This window comes from Schistocerca nitens, chromosome 1, assembly GCF_023898315.1.
Source record: "Schistocerca nitens isolate TAMUIC-IGC-003100 chromosome 1, iqSchNite1.1, whole genome shotgun sequence".
Taxonomy (NCBI): domain Eukaryota; kingdom Metazoa; phylum Arthropoda; class Insecta; order Orthoptera; family Acrididae; genus Schistocerca; species Schistocerca nitens.
The window spans coordinates 537646041-537665587 of record NC_064614.1 but is presented as its reverse complement, the minus strand read 5'-3'; the positions used below and the strand labels follow the sequence as shown (position 1 = coordinate 537665587).

At 38.7% G+C, this 19547-nt stretch overlaps 1 protein-coding gene across 6 annotated transcripts in view; it reads left to right on the top strand.

Annotated features, from left to right (window-relative positions):
- Positions 1-19547, top strand: part of LOC126253597 (uncharacterized) — a 323092-nt gene that overhangs the window by 263586 nt on the left and 39959 nt on the right. For all 6 annotated transcript variants that reach the window (XM_049955071.1, XM_049955060.1, XM_049955043.1 and 3 more), the window contains exon 6: positions 16077-16311. In XM_049955071.1, the coding sequence (XP_049811028.1) occupies positions 16077-16311 (235 nt within the window). The remainder of the gene's footprint in view (positions 1-16076; positions 16312-19547) is intronic.

Below are 19547 nucleotides of genomic sequence, written 5' to 3'. Positions count from 1 at the left end.
ATGCAACAGCAGATTATTGAATAGCTTTAAAACATTGCTGAAAATAATATTATATCCAACCATTACAGACAACAATAATGGTTTACTCAAAGTTGACATATGTCCATCTACAACATCAGGACATGTCCTGATGAAAGCAATAGAGCAGAAGGAAGTTTATATACCAAAATAAAATACCAAGAAGCACACTGTTTTCCAATTCTCTATGTAAATATGCAATGTTGTAGGGCATTCCATTTCCTCCACTAGTGTGGTTGACAACTGCTGGATGGGCACTGATGCATTTGGATGAACTTCAATGTGTCCCCAATGCATCCCATATGTGCTTGATCGGATTTAAGTCAACCAAACAGGCAGACCAGTCCATTCACTGAATATCCTCTCATTCCAAAAACTCCTCCACATGTGCTGTTCAATGCACCATGCATCGTTACCCATAAAAATTAAATCAGAGTCAAATGCACCACTGAAGAAATGCACATGGGGAAGGAGCACAGTGTCACAAAGACATTGGCCAGTCAGTGTACAATCTTCAAAGTTTTGTAGACAGTACACCCATGCAACATTATCCATTCCCACACCAGAGCACCTGGCCTATTGAAAAGCTCATTTTGGACAATGCACCTGGGTGCATTACTTGTTGCCACTTTTCCCCATACATATAAGGGTATGTCCAGAACCACACCTCAGACTGAATCTGCTCCTATCCGAGAAGAGCATGTGACTCTACTACTTGATGCTCCAGTCCATATGCTCTTGGCATAATCGCAAATGTTGCTATCAATGTGTACATGTCAACAGAACACAAGGTATTGGTCACTGGGCAAATAGGTCACCCTCACGAAGTTGCCATGCCACTGTGGAGAGTGAGACTGCATGCCCAGCAGTCCTATTAAATGTGGCTGCAGTAGCAACCACTGTTTGACATAGGTATATTCTTGGCTGTTGCACAATGTAGCGGTCATTTGCTGCTGTACCTGTCCACGATTGGCCACGTTCTCTCCTGTATGCTGCAGTGCCTGTGGTTCAGAATGCTTCCCATGCACATGAAATGATGTGAACAATACTAAACTGCTGGGCTGCACTTGTCGCTCTGCATCCTTCTTCCAGTTTCCCAAAGATTCTTCCCTGTATGAAGTCGTTCATATGTTGTTTCTGGGCTATGCACTAATGAAGAAGACCATCACATTGCACCATAACTGCTCATTGATTTGCAGAAACTGTCTTTTCCTGTTCCTTCGTCTGTCTTGTGTTATGGGGCACGCTCTGTTTGGTGCTATAGTCACGCTCATCTCACACCATGTGACATCCAACTTTCCACGCGTGGCTGGGAGACCTCTGGCAACACACACTCTTATTTTCATTAATAGCCACCAAGTAGTTAATGTATTATGTTCCAATCTCAGCCTTAAATTTTCCTGAGAAGTTTACAATGCCAAAATCTCATATAAGTCATATCATTGCATTCATCCTAACAGCTAATCCATAAGTTGAAACCTAATAAAACAACGAAAAGTCAAACATCTATCTGGGTTAGATGGTGTTTCATCACACCTCATAAAGTGATGCAGAGAAAGTATACTAAAACCCTTAATACATGTGGTGAATGCTGCAATCGAGGAAAATGTGTTTGCAGATTCACAATAAGGAAGTAAAGTAAAGCCAGTATTTGAGAAGGGAAGTGGAGGTCAATTAGGAAACTACAGGCCAGTATCTTTGATCTCCACTTTTGCAAAAATCTTTGAGATGATAATAAAGAATAAAATAACTCTTATAACTAAATTTAAAATATTGCACTCATCACAACTTGGTTTCAAATAAAGGAAGGCAATAATAATGGCACCAACAGATTTAGCAGAACATAGTCTCTTTTCACTTGACAGGCAACGGAAGACTTGTGGGATCTTCATGGATTTTTCCAAAGCACTTGGCAGTGTGAATCATTCCAAACTAACGAAGAAACTCTGTGCATTTTGAGGGAAATGCTATGGCGTAATTAACTTGCACACTACGAACAGGAATCAGTTCACAGAAGTCAGACTTAATAAGTGGGGGAAATATAATCAGTTACAGTGTGGAGTTACAAACTGTCAGACATGGCATGCCCCAAGGTTCCGTCCTCAGACCAGTACTATTTATTCTCTACATAAATGATTTCTGAGACTACATAAAATAGTAATGTAACTTTATCTGCTGATGGCACAGCACTTTCTATGCATTCAGTAGGCTAAATAAAACACCAGAACACTGTAGGCTGGAAAATATTTACGGACAACAGCTGAGACAAATTAGGAGATCAAAAGGGAAGCACTCTTGAATACTGAAAATGCAAATAAGTATCTAAAACAATACAGTTTTTTTATGAATCAGCTAAAATAATGTATGTTGTGTTTCACACAAAACAGAGTGATACAGATTTTCCTCAAGAGCAAAACAGTGAGAGATGTGAATGATAAAGTTATCAGGGCAATTTGCTATGTGCTCATGTTCTCACATCTGGCCTACACAGTTCAAATATGAGGAAGCACACAAGCTGACTAATTAAAAAGAATGTTAAAAAAAAAAAAAAGAACCAGTGAGTAAAGAGTAGATTGATACTCACCATATAGAGGAAGCATTGAGTTGCAGGCAGGCATGATGAAAAAGACTGCTAAAATATGTAAGCTTTTGGACAAAGTCCTTCTCCCGAAGTAGAAAACACACACATTGACATAAGCCAACTCATACACACATGGTCACTATCTCTGGGTGCTGAGGCCCAACTTTGACTGCGTCTGACATGAGCAGCAATCTATTGGGATGGGTGGTGGGGTAATGAGATGATATAAGGCAAGGAAGGGGAGGGATAGCAGGATGGGTGAGGGAGAAGATGCTAGTGGTTTTAGAACAAAGGTGCTCCAGTGCACTTTGATTATCAGGCCAGGGCATATCTTGCAGACTACTTCAGACAGAGGGTAGTTGGAAGGAGATGCCCAGTCACGGGTTTGTTCACTTTCCTGACCTCAGCCCTTTTGACTTTTGCTTTGTAGGTATGTGAACTTCCTTGTGTTCTCAATATCAGCAGAAACAGTACCTGAGCTTATTGAGTACATCTTTACAGCATTTGATACCATCAGAGTGGAGTGAAGAATTTGACAGAGAATCAGAGAAAATAAGATTCACTTGTGTAGTGAAGTTGATGGTTGTCATATTGCACATTTACTTCACCATAGTGAAGCCACAGATTCAGTTTATGTTGTTTGATTGTACATTATTGCCCATAAACATTTTCTAGCCTACAGTGTTCTGGTGTTTTATTTAGCCTACTAAATGCATAGAAAGTGCATAGTATGGTAGAAACTTTTATTTCACATTTCTGGTTATAGGTTTATTATTCCAAAATTTTCTGAATTTCATCCTCTATAGTCTCCCAAATTTTTAAAACATTATTCTGTAACACTCTGTTTATCAGGATTTTATGGCAGTGAGGTCAAGTGATAAAACACATCCTAAATTGAGCCATAGATGACTATAACAAAGAGAAGGAAAATTATTACACAATATAGCGAAATCTCAAACTCAATAAATGCTCTAGATGAAGCAGGCAAAAGGTTATTTAACATGGTACCAAACTCAATCAAAGAAAAAAGAGTATAAATTAAAATATATATATATATATATATATATATATATATATATATATCATTTAAAAGTGCCTCTCACAAAGAGATATGTATATAGTATTAGTGAGTATTAAAAATGAAAATAAATGTCGATGTTATGCAGACTGTAACAACACACCCTCCCTAATGTAAAGTTCAAATAAAAACTGATGGATCCAAATAAAGAAACAGTATTAACATGAATAATATTTACACAATGGGAATTTTTCATTTTAAAACAATGTGTTACTCAAGTGGAGAATCAGTGCATTGTTGAATTTGATTTCAGAATTCTGCATCATTCTAATGCGCAATTCGTGAGAAATAAGATCAGTTTCTTTCTGTATTGCATTTTTCATGGCTGGCAAAGCCCGCAACCAAGTTTTGAACACCTGAACCTTAAGATGCTTGCATAGAAAAAAAAAATCATGGTCTGATCATTGTGCAGGTGAGGGGACATCAGCTTGTAAAAAATTAAGTGTCTAGAAATATCTGTCACAGCACTTGGATAGAAACCCACAATGGGCGTCTGCTTTTCAGAACTGTTATTGCTGTTATTGTTATTGTTGTTGTTGTTGTTGCTGCTGTTGCTGCTGCTGCTTGTATTGTTGAATTCTTCAGTCCAAAGACTGGTTTGATGCAGATCTTCCCACTAGTCTATCCTGTGCAAGCCTCTTATCTCTGCACAAGTACTGCAACTTACATCCAACTGATGCTAATTTGAACCATACTCTTTTAGGATGTTCACATTGAAGCTGTTAATCTGCTATCAGTGACCGTGAGGTAGTACAAACAGCAACTGAAGCAAGTTCAGTATACTCCTTTAGCATGACTGTGTGCAGTATCTTGTGAAATTTATGACTGGATTTGTAGGGAGAATGCAGCATTGGATAGCGAATCATCGACAGTTGTAGAAGTAACTTAAGGTTGCCTCAGAAAAGTGTCTTGGGACACTGGCTATTCATATTGTATTTTAATGACCTTGTAGACAATATTTCCCATCAGATCACCAAAGTTCAGCACTGTTATGTGTGGCTATCACTTGGATGGGAGACTGTCCTGGTCTGCCATATGCTGTTGGCAAGTGGGCTACACTCAGGGCTTGTGAGACCAATTGAGGAGCAGCTTGCCTGAGAAGTAGCACTCCATGTCACAGAAACTGACAATGGCCATGAGAGAAGTGTGCTGACTGCATCTCCCTTTGTATCCATATCCAATGGCACCTTTAGATTGAGGATGACATGGTAGTCAGTTGGCACTGTTGGCCTTCCTGATGTTTGTTTGGATAGAGAGACAATATTAATAGTAACCCCAGACTTTTCACAGTTCATGCAGTTGTCTATAATGAAATGCTGTCTGAAAACAACTGCACAAATATTAAGTCAGATCTAAACATGATTTCAAAGTGGTGCTAAAGACTGGCAACTTGCTTCAAATGTTCAGGAACACAGAACTGTACACTTAACAAAATGAAAAAAATGTTGTCTCCTGTGGCAGTGATATCAACAGGTCACAATTTGTAATGGTCAACTCATACAAATACCATAGTGTAACAATTTGTAGAGGTATCAGATAGAATAATCGCTTAGGCTCAGTAATAGGTAAAACGGGTGGCTGACTTCAGTTCATGAGAGAACAGTAGGGAAATTCAGTCTACAAAAGAGATTGGATACAAAACACTTGTGTAACCCATCCTAGAATATTACTCAAGCATGTGGGATGAGTACCAAATAGGACTAACAGAGATATTAAACATTTACAGAGAAGGGCTGCTCAAATGATCATAGGTTTGTTTGACCCATTGGAGTGTGTTATGGAGATGCTGAAGAAACTGAATTGGCAGCCACTTGAATATAGACACAAACTATTCTGAGAAAACCTACTTACAAAGTTTCCGGAACCAGATTTAAGTGATGATTTTAGGGATATACCACAATCACCTATGTATCATTCCCATAGTGATTGCAAGACAAGATTAGATTAATTACAGCATACACAGAGCAGTTTAAACAGTCATTATTCCTATGCTCCATACATGTGCTAAATGGCAAGAAGTCCTAATACTGGTACAATGGCAATTTTCATCTGCCATGTACTTCACACTGGTTTGCAGAGTGTGGCAGATATATATAAGGGACAGTCAAATGAAACCCGGTCACTAGTGTAAAGTAATGGTAATGATTTTATTAACTCAAAAATGTAGTTATACACAGTACACATACTCAAAAATAGTTGCCAAAACTGTTGGTACATTTATTCCATTGCGACACCAAAGGCACATCAGACTGCAGCAGGCTAACAAGTCAGCAATCACAGAACATTGCTATCAGAACTACATGGTATGGATTACTAAGGTTCTAACACAGATGTCTAATTTCTGGCTCTGTGTCAGTAACAGTTCCATTGAGATGCAAGTAGGGGAACCACTGACCACTTGTGATAGTGGCTACATCCTTAGTAAGGCCTGAGAACCTGCACTTAGTTTGATTAAGAAGAGGCAGGAGATATCCTACAATCAACTGGCTTTGGGGGCATGTGGAGCAACAACAGCAACAGCAACAGCAACAGCAAAGATGCTACCAGTATGTGACCCTGGATGTGAACCTCAAAAGGAGCAACTTATCAACTTATCAGCTGGAGGAGGGGCAGGGGCGTGGGAGGGGGGGGGGGGGGAGATGATGTACACATGTATATCCCTGAGCACAACAGATGGTGTACAGAACAGCAAATCGGAGGGAGAGGGGCAAGAGAGAAAAGCACCATGCTCCCTCCTAAGAAGTTAATTCATCAGTGCACCTAGTGATGGCAATGTGGTCACTTGCTGAAATGTTGTGCCTGTTGGACACTGACACCTGGCCATTTCATCATGAATTATGCTGGAAGAAACTGAAGAATCACAGAATTACAATACTTTAAACAGTTCTAGAGTATCTGAGATAAACAGCTTAGCTATATATTACTGTTTAAAATTTCAGTCATTCATTCTGTCATTCACATGTCATATTCCAGAAATCCCATCATGAAAGAGAACCTTCCGAGACATGGAACAAGTCAAGTTACACATCAATAGGCAGAAGCAACCATTGCTGGCTACTTCTGTGAAGTACACTAACAACAAACTATGACTAGTAGTAAACTATCCACAATAATAATTATGGGAATTACTTCCTTATTACCTTACATTTGTATATTAGGGAAAAAAACAGCTACTTTGAAAAAGTCACTGATCCTTCTCTTATACTACTAGCCTGCTCTTGTTAAGTAACATTTCAAACAGAGCATTTATGTAACTTTACACAGACCACTATCAGCTGCCTATGAAGCAATTAGCTTGAATGAAAATAGCCCTTAGCACTGAAGTAGATGTGTCTATTTCTCCACAGTAATGGAGAAAGCTCAAAGCTGATCAGGCAGCAACACATGCAGAATTGGGAAAATAGAGAGCTTCAGTTGGCAGCAGTGATGTTATGTACAGGATATATGATTAGACTGTGGTCAAATCTGTTAGATCAGGCAAGAGGTCAAGAGATGCTGCATATCTTCTAGTTTTAGTTTAGATGTCTCCAACAGCTTGTATGCTCTGGAGAGTATGGGAAAAGGTGTACAGGCAACCCAATAAGTTTGGGAACACTCTTACAAAACAGGAAAAGAAGTACAAGCTAAGATTAATGGTAAATAAAAAGGCCACATTCTGGTTCTATATGGGCTAGTCAGGCCTGACCGATTGCCATGTCATGCTCTGCCAAGGGCACCATCAGATGCAGTATGGAGGGCCAGGACAGCATTCTCCCAGTTTTGGTCAGGTTTCTTGGCCTTGAAACCACAACTGCTTGGTCAAGCAGATCCTCAGTTGGTGTTAAGAGGCTGAGTACAGCCTGTTCCAGTCCTCCCAGCAAAGAAAAATTCCTGGCACAACTCAGAATCAAACTCAGGTCCTCTATGTGGCACTAAGCTATGGAGGCAGACTAAGTTAAGAATATCAGGAAGATTAAAAATACAAAGAAGGTTCTCCTGCTAGGGAATAGTTGAGAAGAATGAACTAGTTCAGAACTGCCTGGATGGTGAATACTACATCATTATTACTGTTATTTTTAACCCAGTTTCAGGGCTCAGTGGTGTCACCTGTGGTTTAGGCTCCCCTAGGAAAAGTCATAGTAGAGATCATGTAGTTATTACTGTGGGTGCTGAGAATGGTTTAGACTATAATTTCAACCATGCAGTTGAGGCAAATTGCATGGAATGCTCCGCACACAAATGTGGAGATCTTGGCCATCTGTGAGCTATATAACAAGAACTGGCTCAAGCATTCTGCAGGAAGTGTAAATGCAGAGCTTCAGGAGTCATTCACTCAACACAGTGGCAAGATCACACATGGGTGATACACCTTACAAGTTTCACTCTGCATCTGAATGTTTCCTGTATGAGGTTAGTTATGTGACTAATTTCCAGAAGCATTAAGTGTTACTATAGCACTGTCTGTTCAATTCCAATAATTTTCAATATTTTCAATAGACTTTTTTAAGATAAATATTTACAAAAGACAAATTGGCTGAATAACTACAGATACCATTGTAACTGTCAGTGTAAAAATAAAAAAAATATGGTAGCTTAGACAATACAATTGCTAGCAGTCATAGTTTGTTTGGACTAGGTGTTCAAAACATAAGCAACTTGTTAAATAAGAAAGTTGTGTGTGTGTGTGTGTGTGTGTGTGTGTGTGTGTGTGTGTGTGTGTGGACAGGTGGGCGGGTGGGTATGTGTGTGCAGTTATTTTCTCAAACCACAATTTCTTCTCATTTTCTTGTTCAAACATGCTTCAGCACATATTTGCCAAGGACAATGGCTCATTATTTTTATTACATATCTTGATTGCTAGCTTATTTGTTTTCCACTACACCCATACAAACAAATTACAATTAAGATATCCAATGAAAATAAAGATCCACAAATCTTCTGAAACATGTTTGGACATGGAAATTAAGTTTGTGTCTTACAAAAGGAATTACACCCAGTCCTATAATCTATTTACAAACACATTACAAATGAAATTATTTATTATTATTATTATTGTTATTACTATTTTTATTGTAAATAGTCTTCATGGGTTTGCTGCCAGATGACATTGTCCTAATTCCACAATATTTCCTCAGAATAATTGTCCAACATCTTCAGGTGGTTCAACCTTGCTGGCAGCTAGGTGCGACTGATGATATCCACATGTTGAATCCTGTATATAGAACATGCACACAAAGAATGTGCAGGTGCAGAAATCACATGTGCGCAATGATTTGCAGATAGATGGTGCCATACTTAGTATCACTGCGCATGTGTGATTTCCACGCTTGCTCGTTCTTCACTTGTGTGTTGTATATACAGGTGTCGACGTGTGGATACCATCAGTCACACCTAGCTGCCAGCAAGATTAAACCACCTGAAGATGTCAGACAGTTGCTCTGAGGAAATACTCTGGAATTTTCACAACATCATCCAGCAGCAAACCCATGAAGAATATCTACTACATATCCACTGGGAAAGCTTGAAAGTCACACTTTTATTATTGTTTAATTCATGTTGCACATTCACTGTTGAGATCAGTGACTTCTGACAGCAGTATAATCCAAAAAACTATGTCCTATCACCACTTGAAAAATCGTTTTGTAACTGGCCTCTGTACCCAATCAGCAATGGAAGTTCTCTGCAGTAGCCTACAAGAACATATTGAGAACTGTTATTTACAATAACATTTAGAGTTCAGAGATCCATATTAGTTAATTTCTTCAGTCTACTTCAGTAATTATTGGGTTACTCTGATGTTTCCCTTCACAACAACAACACCACCAACATCCACCCCTGGTAGCTGAGTGGTCAGTACAACAGAATGTCATACCTAATGGCCCGGGTTCCATTCCTAGCTGGGTTGGAGATTTTCTCCACTCAGGGACTGGCTGTTGTGTTGTCCTTATCATCATCATTTCATCCCCATCGACATGCAAGTTGCTGAAGTGGCGTCAGCTCGAAAGACTTGCACCAGGTGAACGGTCTACCCAACAGGAGGCCCTAGCCACATGGCATTTTCCAACACCACTAACAGTGGATATGGGGTACTATAACGTCTGTGAAATTTTCCTGAGAGATTGCCCAAACTTGGAGAACTCTACAGTCATGTTCACTTTGATTTCACTCAACTCTCCCAATTCACTCATACTCACAAAAAATACACATATGATGTACTCTTGTATGTATAGACTGTTATTACCCAGTGCATGATCACTGTGTTATTTGGAGACTTTTGGCTGCATAATGTACTTATAGTTCATACTGCAGTAGCAACTGGCTGTCAATAATGAGTTGCGAAAGGGAAGTAACCTTCCCTTTAATTGGAGGTAGTCTTTAACCAAAAGATGTTCAGCAAGTCATTGTCACTCAGTGACTATGGTGCAGTACACTCTGAAGATATCATTTAATTATTGTGGGATATTGTTTATTGTTTAGTTTGTTAGCATTTGGATTTAAATGCAGGAAACTGTAAATAAAATAGTAACCTGTCCCAACTTTCCACAGTTATCTACATCTGAATTACTTGTCTGATGCAGCAGCAATAAATTATGTACACAAACCTTCCTTATGAATCTGTTTATCTATTAGTGAAAACTGTATCAAAATCTCTACAGGAGTCCCTAAGATTAACCTTCACATATGGAATGAAAAAGTTGGCTAAGGACTTTAATTTATAATATGTATAGATATAGATTCTGTCCTAGCTTTGCTGCTCACTAGAGTTGCAGCAGCTGTTTACTTTACTACTTTCCGTACCAGATACTGCCTCTTCTGTAGCCAACCAGGTTGTAGTTCCTATTGGTGTCATGAAATGTCACTGCAAATGCAAGTTAAATATCAAACAGCTAACAATATATGTATTACACACTCATCATTACTATAATTATAAGCTATACACACAAACCTTCCTTGTTAATGAGACCTGAGCTTAGCCATCACATACCGATGGAAAAACATGGTGGAGAGCATTAATTTATTAATATGTATAGATACATTTTACAAAATATTATAATTCATCAATCTTTGTTGAAAGTTTAATCAGGTGTGGTAACTAGTCAAACTGTTAAAATTTATATCATTAAATATTGAGCAGGGAGTGGGATGTTTTGTGATGTCCTTGTAAGTATAGCTGCCAAAAGGCAACCTCAGTTATTTCATAAAAACTAGACAATCTGCAATTCATATTATGGGAGTACTACTCAAAATATATTCTGTCAGCTTCTTTTTAATGATATTGTGCTGATGTTAGAGCACCATTAACGAACAGCAAATGTTTGATGAGCATTCTGTGGTTCATCAAAGTGTTCAGTTAACATGAAAGTAATGAATAGTTGTAATTGAAGAAAAAAAACTGCTGACAGAATTTCCAAAGCTTGAGTTATGCTAATAAATAAGTGCAAACAACATTTTACAGTTGCCCAGGTGAATCAGTAAATACAAGGTTAAATTACATACTGCGTGTAATAGAAATTATAAGCACTTAGTTGCCTAGTTAGCATAACAAATAAAATTGAATACTGTCTTTTAATAGTGCTGCATTTGATAACCCTGGTGAACAAGCAGATGAAAGATATTTGTGACTCACCCATGTCCAGTGGGGCCATCTTCAGCAGGAACACTGCCAATGTCACAGGCCAGTCATATGAACTTCTCTCTCAGTTGCTTTGCCTCAAAAAATTAACTACCATTATCACTTCTGTTTACCACGATCAATTTATACTTGAATTGCATAATGCTTCGATTCATGAGAGTGTGGTTTCCAACACTGCTAGGGTTCATAGAACTTACATCAAGCAATAAGAATGTGTGGGTTTAACATTATTTTCAGTTTGAACTATTGCACATTAATTTGTACCTGGAACTATGTCTTGTGTTAAATACCATCAAGACTATTATTGTTTGGTTTTCCTGGGCTAATAGACAATTTTAATCTATTGTTACAGAAGACATTTTGAGGTCTGGGTATTCTGCTAGATGTCAGCATCATTTATGTACATTATTTCAATGATGAGACTTGTTATCTTCCATCAGGTGCTATTCGAGACAGGTTGTCGAATGGAACAGGTCCAATATTTACGAGGGTGGTTTGAAAAGTTCTCGGAACGGAATAGAAAAAAAAGTACTTTCATCATTGAAACTTTTTTTTATTTTTCAGTGTAGTCTTTTTGTAGGTTAATGCACTTGGTCCAGTGATGTTCCAGTGCATTGATCCCATCTCGAAAATGAGTTTCCTCCAAGCCTGCAAAATACTTGTCAACTCTAGCTATCAGTTCTTCGTTTGAAGTGAATCTTTGTCCACCAAGAAAAATTTTCAGTTTTGGGAAGAGATGGAAGACTGACTGAGTGATATCAAGTGAATAAGGCAGGTCTGGCAACAACTCATACCTCAGCTTGAATAAGTTTGCCATGGCCATGGCACATGTGTGTGGGTGCACACTGTCTTGATGGAAGATGACTTTCTTCCTTGTTAAACCTGGCCTTTTTTCCCATATCTTTTGTTGCAATTTATCCAGGAGTTAGCATAGTATTCTCCAGTAATTGTTTGCCCAGTGGGGAGATAATCTACAAACAGAATCCCCTTCACATGCCAAAACACTGATGCCATTACCTTTTCCATTGAAGGAATTGTCTTTGATTTCTTTGGTGGCTGAAAATCAGCATGTTTCCTCTGATTTGACTGTTGTTTTCTCTCGGGAGTGTTTCATCTGTGGTCACAAACTGGTGCAAAAAATCTTTTTTGTTTCTCCTAAAACAGGCCAAAAATTGTTCCGATATGTCCATTCTCATGCGTTTTTGATCCAGCGTCAAGAGTTGTGGCACCCATCGTGCAGATAATTTTTTCATTTCTAATTCCTCAGTTGGATCATCATTTAAGCTCTCTTGACCAAATTTAAATTCATTTGTCCACTTGGCAACAGTTAAATATGAAGGAGCAGAGTCCCCAAGTGTATTCTGGAAATCGGTATGAATGTCCTTTGTTTTCATGCCTTTCTTTATGGAGTACTTAATCACTGCTCCAATTTCGATTTTTTCCATCTTCGCATATCACTATTCTGGAACAACAGAGCCATGTCACCACCACAGCTCTCTTCCAAGAGCACTAATGTGGCACGTGTTTACAGGCAACAGTCCAATGAATATCACGTGAACAACACATTGCGCTAGCGCTGACCTCGTAGTGATTCTGAAATATTTTCAAACCACCCTCGTATACCTACGGCCTTCCCCCTCCATGATCAGTTCCAGGCATTCTGTCTGCAGTCTGTTCCAACTAGATGTGCCATTAAGCATCCTCTCTTTAGCCCAGTATACCAGGATGGGTGCTGGCATTATGTCTTTGGACGAGTATGTCTGTCCAAGTGCTGACATTCCAATTTTGATCTGATATATTTCTAGATATTACCTCTGGAGCTTGCTCGCTCTTGAAGCATTCTTAGGTAGTCTCTCAGTTCTTCTCAGAATTGATAGTGTTAGCACCAGGCACACCAGATCCAAGATGGATTGCTGCAGGACACTTCTAGTGGGAGCGGACTGCAGAGGGAACACCAACAGACCAAGAATGGAATGCCAGCACATGGACAGGTGCACCGATCAAAGATGCAACACCAGTGGTCAGCCTGGTGCACTGGTCTGAAGGGAATGCCTAAGAATGCTTCTGGTAGGAGTGGACTGCAGAGGGGACACCTAGAGCTGCACAGGACTGAAAAAGGAATGCCAGCCCACAGATGGGTGTGCCAGACCAAAGCTAGAATGACAGAATTTGGTCTGGTACACCGGACTGAGGAGAGAACACCTAAGAATTCATCTCGTGGGAGTGGGCTGCAGAAGGAAGACCTAGAACTGCACTATAGTGAAATCAGAATACCAGCAGGCTGACTGGTGCACCAGAGTGAAGACAGAATGCCAGCACTCAGCCTGGCACACTGGACTGATGAGAAAATGACTGCAGATGGAATGCCTGAAACTGACCATGGAGTGGAAAGGCCATAGGTATAAATACTGGACCCATTCCACTTGACAGGCTATATGTATATCAAAAACCTCACATTGCACTTTCAGGTGAGTGATATCAAATGTCCAGGTTGCCAACAGGCCTCCTTGCTGCCTACAAACCCACATTTGTATTACTTGGCTCAAAAGTTAGCTGTGTTGCCAATACATCTTTGTTACCATTGTCTCACTTATTCCTTCCATTTATATGATCATTTTTGCAATCAAATGCCTGTGGTAGTAACAAGGCTAGAAATATTACAACACCACAAGTCAAACAATGCAAGTTATGCATTTTGGATAGTGGGTTTGTAGCGTTGAGACAAAAACATCTGCTTGTACTAGATAATGATGGAAATGGTGAGATCCTTCGAGCAGATCATTGCACTGAGGGTGGAATCCACATGCTGATGATCGATAACAATTCCCAATTCACAGTGAGAGATTTCAAATGGCTTTTCATCTGCAATGGAATTAAACATTTTACCAGACCCCCTTTCCACCCAACCACAAAAGGGTGGTAGAACAGTTTGTGCTTTCAAAGAGCAAATGTGAAAAGCCTTAGGGTCTGCAAAATTGGCTTCAATGTTAAATACCTTCCTAGCTTCTTACAGATCCATACCCACTAATGCTAGAAGCTGAGCTCCTTCATGGACACTCTTGGATCTTCTGTTTACATTCACCTAACATGACGCAGATGCAGTTGACAGGAACAACAGGGGCACCAGGTGGTATTAGTGGCTAAAACACATGGGATGCTGTGCCAGTACTGAAACCAGCTCTGATTGTGGCTCTATGATCAGCGGCCTCCCTTGTCATGAACTCCACCATCATCACCATCATAGACACATCATAGCTCTTTTTATTCCCAGTTCAAAGAGGTAGGCTGCCCAGCCTTCCTTATGTAGACTGAGAACTACACCTCCATATGGCTTCATTAATCATTGAATCACTGGACCTGCCATGTCTCACAGAGGTACCTCCACTACCTGAAGGTTTTGGGCTTTCGCGAAACTCTCCAGATCCAGAACTATCATTGCCAGTGGCCCGAGGCATCTCTCAGGAGCCTTCCATCATGACATTGAACTGCTCCCAGCTGCTTTCACTGTGTCCTGCCCCATTCCACACAGGCAGGTACTGGCCGAGAGAGAGATTTAGTATCTCTGCAGGATGTGCAAATGGAAGATACAAGTGTATTGATATGTGTAACATCATCCATATCCCAGTAGGGTGCATGAAGCGGGAACACATTCAATGTTGCAGGCTGGTCACTTGAACTTTTGTAGTGGGTAAATATAAGGCTGCCCAGCAGAGATCCTCCCTTAGTTGCTATTATCTGACTTTGCCTCTACAGGTGAACTATCACCACTGCTGCTGCTTATGCAGACTAATGTAGACTTGTGTCGCATAGTACTACGAGTGTTACCTCCATCACCACCATCAGACTTAACAGAACTTCGCTTCATACTACTCTTGCAACAAGCATGCATAGCAAAATAACTACATCAGTTTCAGTCAGGAATTACTGCGTATTAATTTGTATCTGGAACTATGGTTTATGCTGAATTCCATAAAGAACTATTATTTTTTGGTTTTTTGGACAAATTGACAATTTTAATTTATTGTTATAGAAGTTTATTTGTGATTAATAAGTGTAATTAACCCTAAAGTGAGGGTTAAAACATCACAATAACAAAAAGCATCTACTAAAATATTTTGAGGATTTGTGAAGTGTAAAAAGGAATATGATAACATGAGAAATTTCTGCAGATTTTTTTTAGAAACACTCACATTATTTCTGTGGTAATGAGTTCACTTTGTTTTCTCAACAACTAAATGTATTTTTCAGATGAGGAAATTTATTAATGTACACTAAAATGAGAGCACCTTCATACAAAAGAAGCAACATTTTACTTGATGAATACCATTGAAGTATCTCATTATTAAATATCATTTATATTTTACATAATTGCAGTGTGCAGTGCCATTCTTTGTAATAAACATTGTTTGAAATGACTCATAATGCTACAAAAACAATTCTAAGACAAACAGTACTTGCTGTTATATTAGTGATATTGGACAGCCTTCGCTCTACTGACGAATGAAATGTCAAGAGACTTCAAGCCAGATTACTCTATGCAATAACAATTTTTTATTTTTGGTGCAATGAAAGAATGAACATGTTACAACAATTACTATTTCCAGCTACATTTTAATCAATACTCATATTTTTATTGTGACTTTAGCATAATTAAATAAATCTTGAAAGTTTATAGTTAATCATAATTGAATACATTATACCTCCCAAATGAGCATTAGAAAGTTAATGAGTTTCACAAAAACTGTAACCTTAAGTAAGTGAATTCTATTTGTCAACTTGTTTTTCAGGAAGTTCTTGGACATACTGAGGATGTTCTGGCAGATGTAATGAATCATATTTACTTTGTATCAGCACACATAATTTCTGATTCACCACAAGGTCGTTGGAAAATTACTGAGGAGCATTTCACATCTCTCTGCTATGCAGGACATTTGCCTGGTTTCACCATGAGCTACAATCACCATGGCCTTGTCTTTAGTGTAAATATTATCAGTGCTAAAAACTGTGTGTCTGGAAAAACACGTAAGTATTTGTTTGTGACAATTTAATAGTTAGTTGTTGTTTGTGAAGATGAGTCATTAAAATATTGATATACAGCATTTTATATAATACTGTCATACTTATAAATTCATATTTCAGTAAATAATTCATTAGTTATAATTATTGCATTACTCACAAACATGGAATGTTGAGCCTTTACAGAACTATATTTTGTTTGAAGTGTTTAATGTGTATGTTGACATGACAGTCATTTCATTCATCCATGATCTCCATGATCTTTCTTGCCACCCACTCCCTCTGTTCCTCCCTCCTCCTTCTCTTGCACAAACAAGCACATCACAAAAATCTTTTTGCAGTGTCATAAATTATGCAGATCAAAACTAACATTCAATTATTATACGAAAATATGGATATATTCAGAAGTCTGCATTTTCGACTCAGGAACATCACCTTCACTGATATAACCAATAAAGATGTTACAAAAATCACTGTGCCGCTGAAAGTAATGCTGTCCGAAATCTATAGGTTAGTTAGGTCTGACGATGGATAAAATGATAGACTTTCAGATTTGTATTCTGCCATTTATCTGTTGAGGTCCATAACCATGTCACTCAAAATTAGTAATTCTCATTATTATGTTGCAGGTAATGTATTTAAATCTTCTGCTGACTTAACAGCCTCAAATAAAGCCATCTTTCATTTAGAATTAAATTTGATAAAGAAATAAACTCTAATTACAGATACTCCTCACTTGTGCAGATTTTCTAAATTCATTTGGAAAAGTATTGTGCAATATATTCATAAATGTATCATAAAACTTAGAGCAATGAATAAATAATTATATGAAGAGTAAAACATATATGGAGACTAATAATTTATGTTGTACACAACCAAAAATTAAAAACAATTTATTACATACAGCATTCACATCACAGGTATTGTGCCTCTTTATGTCACAGATGGTCTGCTTTCAGTTCTACTACTACATCATCAAGTAGTGGGCATAGTTACACTATTTAAATTAGTTAGCTGCAAATATAATAATTATCAGAGTCATAGTAAACTATTTTACTCTAAAAGGTTGACTGCATTGTTTAACTGGTATATGGTGTCCTTAAAGTCCCACTATCATTTCAGAAAATCGTTGGATACTAATATATTAACGAAAACAATTCGTTTTTCAAAATACAATGGAACTAGATGGATAAAAAGTCTACTCACCAAGCGGCAGCAGGAGAACACACATACAAAAGGTATTACAGTTTCCAAGATTTAGGAGACAGTGGCTCCTTCTTCTGGCAGAAGGATTGAAGGGGAAGAAAGAGGGGTGAAAGGAAAGGACTGGTGAGGTTTAGGAAAAGGGGTAGAGTTTGGAAAAGTTGTCCAGAACCCCTGGTCAGTGGCGACTTGCCGGATAGGATGAGAAGGAAAGAAGTCCCGTCCAGTTAGTCTCCTCCATGTCGAGGTTCTTGGTGGCTTTTCTGAACACTGCCTCTCTCCCTAAACCTCACCAGTCCTTGCCCTTCCCCCCTCTGCCTGAAGAAAGAGCCACTGGCTCCGAAAGCTTGCAGACTGTAATAGATTTTGTGTGTGTGTTCTCCTGCAGCCACTTGGTGAGTATTTTTTTATTTGTCCAATTACGTTATAACTTGGAGACTATCAGTGAAAGAGATCATAGTTGTTTGTTGTAAAAAGTTTAGCAGCTGCAAAGATTCTTTTCTGTTATGCCAGGATTTCAATGTGTACCTCACTTATTACTTGCAGAACATCAAGACAATATTCAAGTTCTGGCCCTGTACTGGTCAGAATTGCAGTAACAACAGTTTTACAACAGACCATGATTCTATGCCTCTCATAGTTTCCACATTATGATTTTTTTGAAATGATAGTGGGACTTTACGGACACACTGTGTATTCTTACAGCACAGAAACATGATTCTTCCAGGCACATGCTCCTGCTGAAACTTAGCCCCATCTGAACATCTTAGACATTTTTAGATGCAATTGAAAACTCCTTATGCAACAGTAGACACACACATTTTTCTGGTATTAAATTGTTTAAGACTGAACTTGTATGTTAGAATGGATCAAAGTAGTTGACAGGCATCTAGAAAAAATGGTAAATTGCTTAGTTGTTTGACAAAGTCTTCTTCAAAGTTAACAAAAGACACACACACACACACACACACACACACACACACACACACACACACATACAGAGAGAGAGAGAGAGAAAATGACCACTGTCTTTTCCCGCTTTTGGCAGCTGACTGGAACTAATAGCGACTTTGCTGGTTTGGTAAGTGGAGAAATGAAAATGGAATGGAGTTTGAAGGGGGATGAACAAGGAAGGAGAAATTTAGGAAAGACCATGATGAGGTGGAAAATGTAGTGCATTCAGAAGCAGATTGAGGGACTACGAGAAGGAGTGCTGAGTAAATAAAATGGAGAAAAATGAAAAAACCACAGTAGGAGAGGAACACAAGAAAAGGTTACACTGAGTGAGCTGAGGTAAAAGGGGGAGTGAGGGTCTGATGTGGGAGGAGTTAAATAAGATGGGATGAGGAAAAAAGTAGGTGAAGTATAGGTGCCAGAGAAGATTACATGACAGAAGGCTACTTATATGGTGCTGGTAGACAATCCATCAGGTGTTGGAAACAGGAAAAGGGTGAATCCAAATGGCAAAAATTTTGCATCAGGTATTGAATTCAATCACATTATGTTGGGCAGTATGCTCTGAAATTCAGTTTGCCTTTGTGGGGCTATGGAGATGTATAAACTCATTCAGACAACGCAAGAAAATTAATAACAGTCTGATTCATTCATCATGTTCCATCATTCCCCTGGAAATATCTTTGGAAATCATTGGTGATGGCTGGGTGGTGCTTATGTCAGACTACATGTTGGTGGCAGTTGGCTGTGCTTGGAGCCTATTACCAGGGGCATTCAGGTGCAGTCTACTGACTGAAGGATGATGCATCAGTCACACACATATATGAATGCTGTTCTCTTCTGAGTGACTTACCAAGCTTGTCATTAACACATTTCACTGAATACTTCACAATAATATGGAGAGCATTCATTATGATATGTCTGATGTCATTCTCAATTGTAAAATTAAGGCTACAATCAGAACTCTTGTGTGCAATGCCAAGCATGATTACGAATTTGGCCCTTACAGATTTATTTATCCAAAGAGACTAAATAATCGTAATGGAAGGGAGAAAGATAGATTAGCTGAACTAATAGGGGAGGGG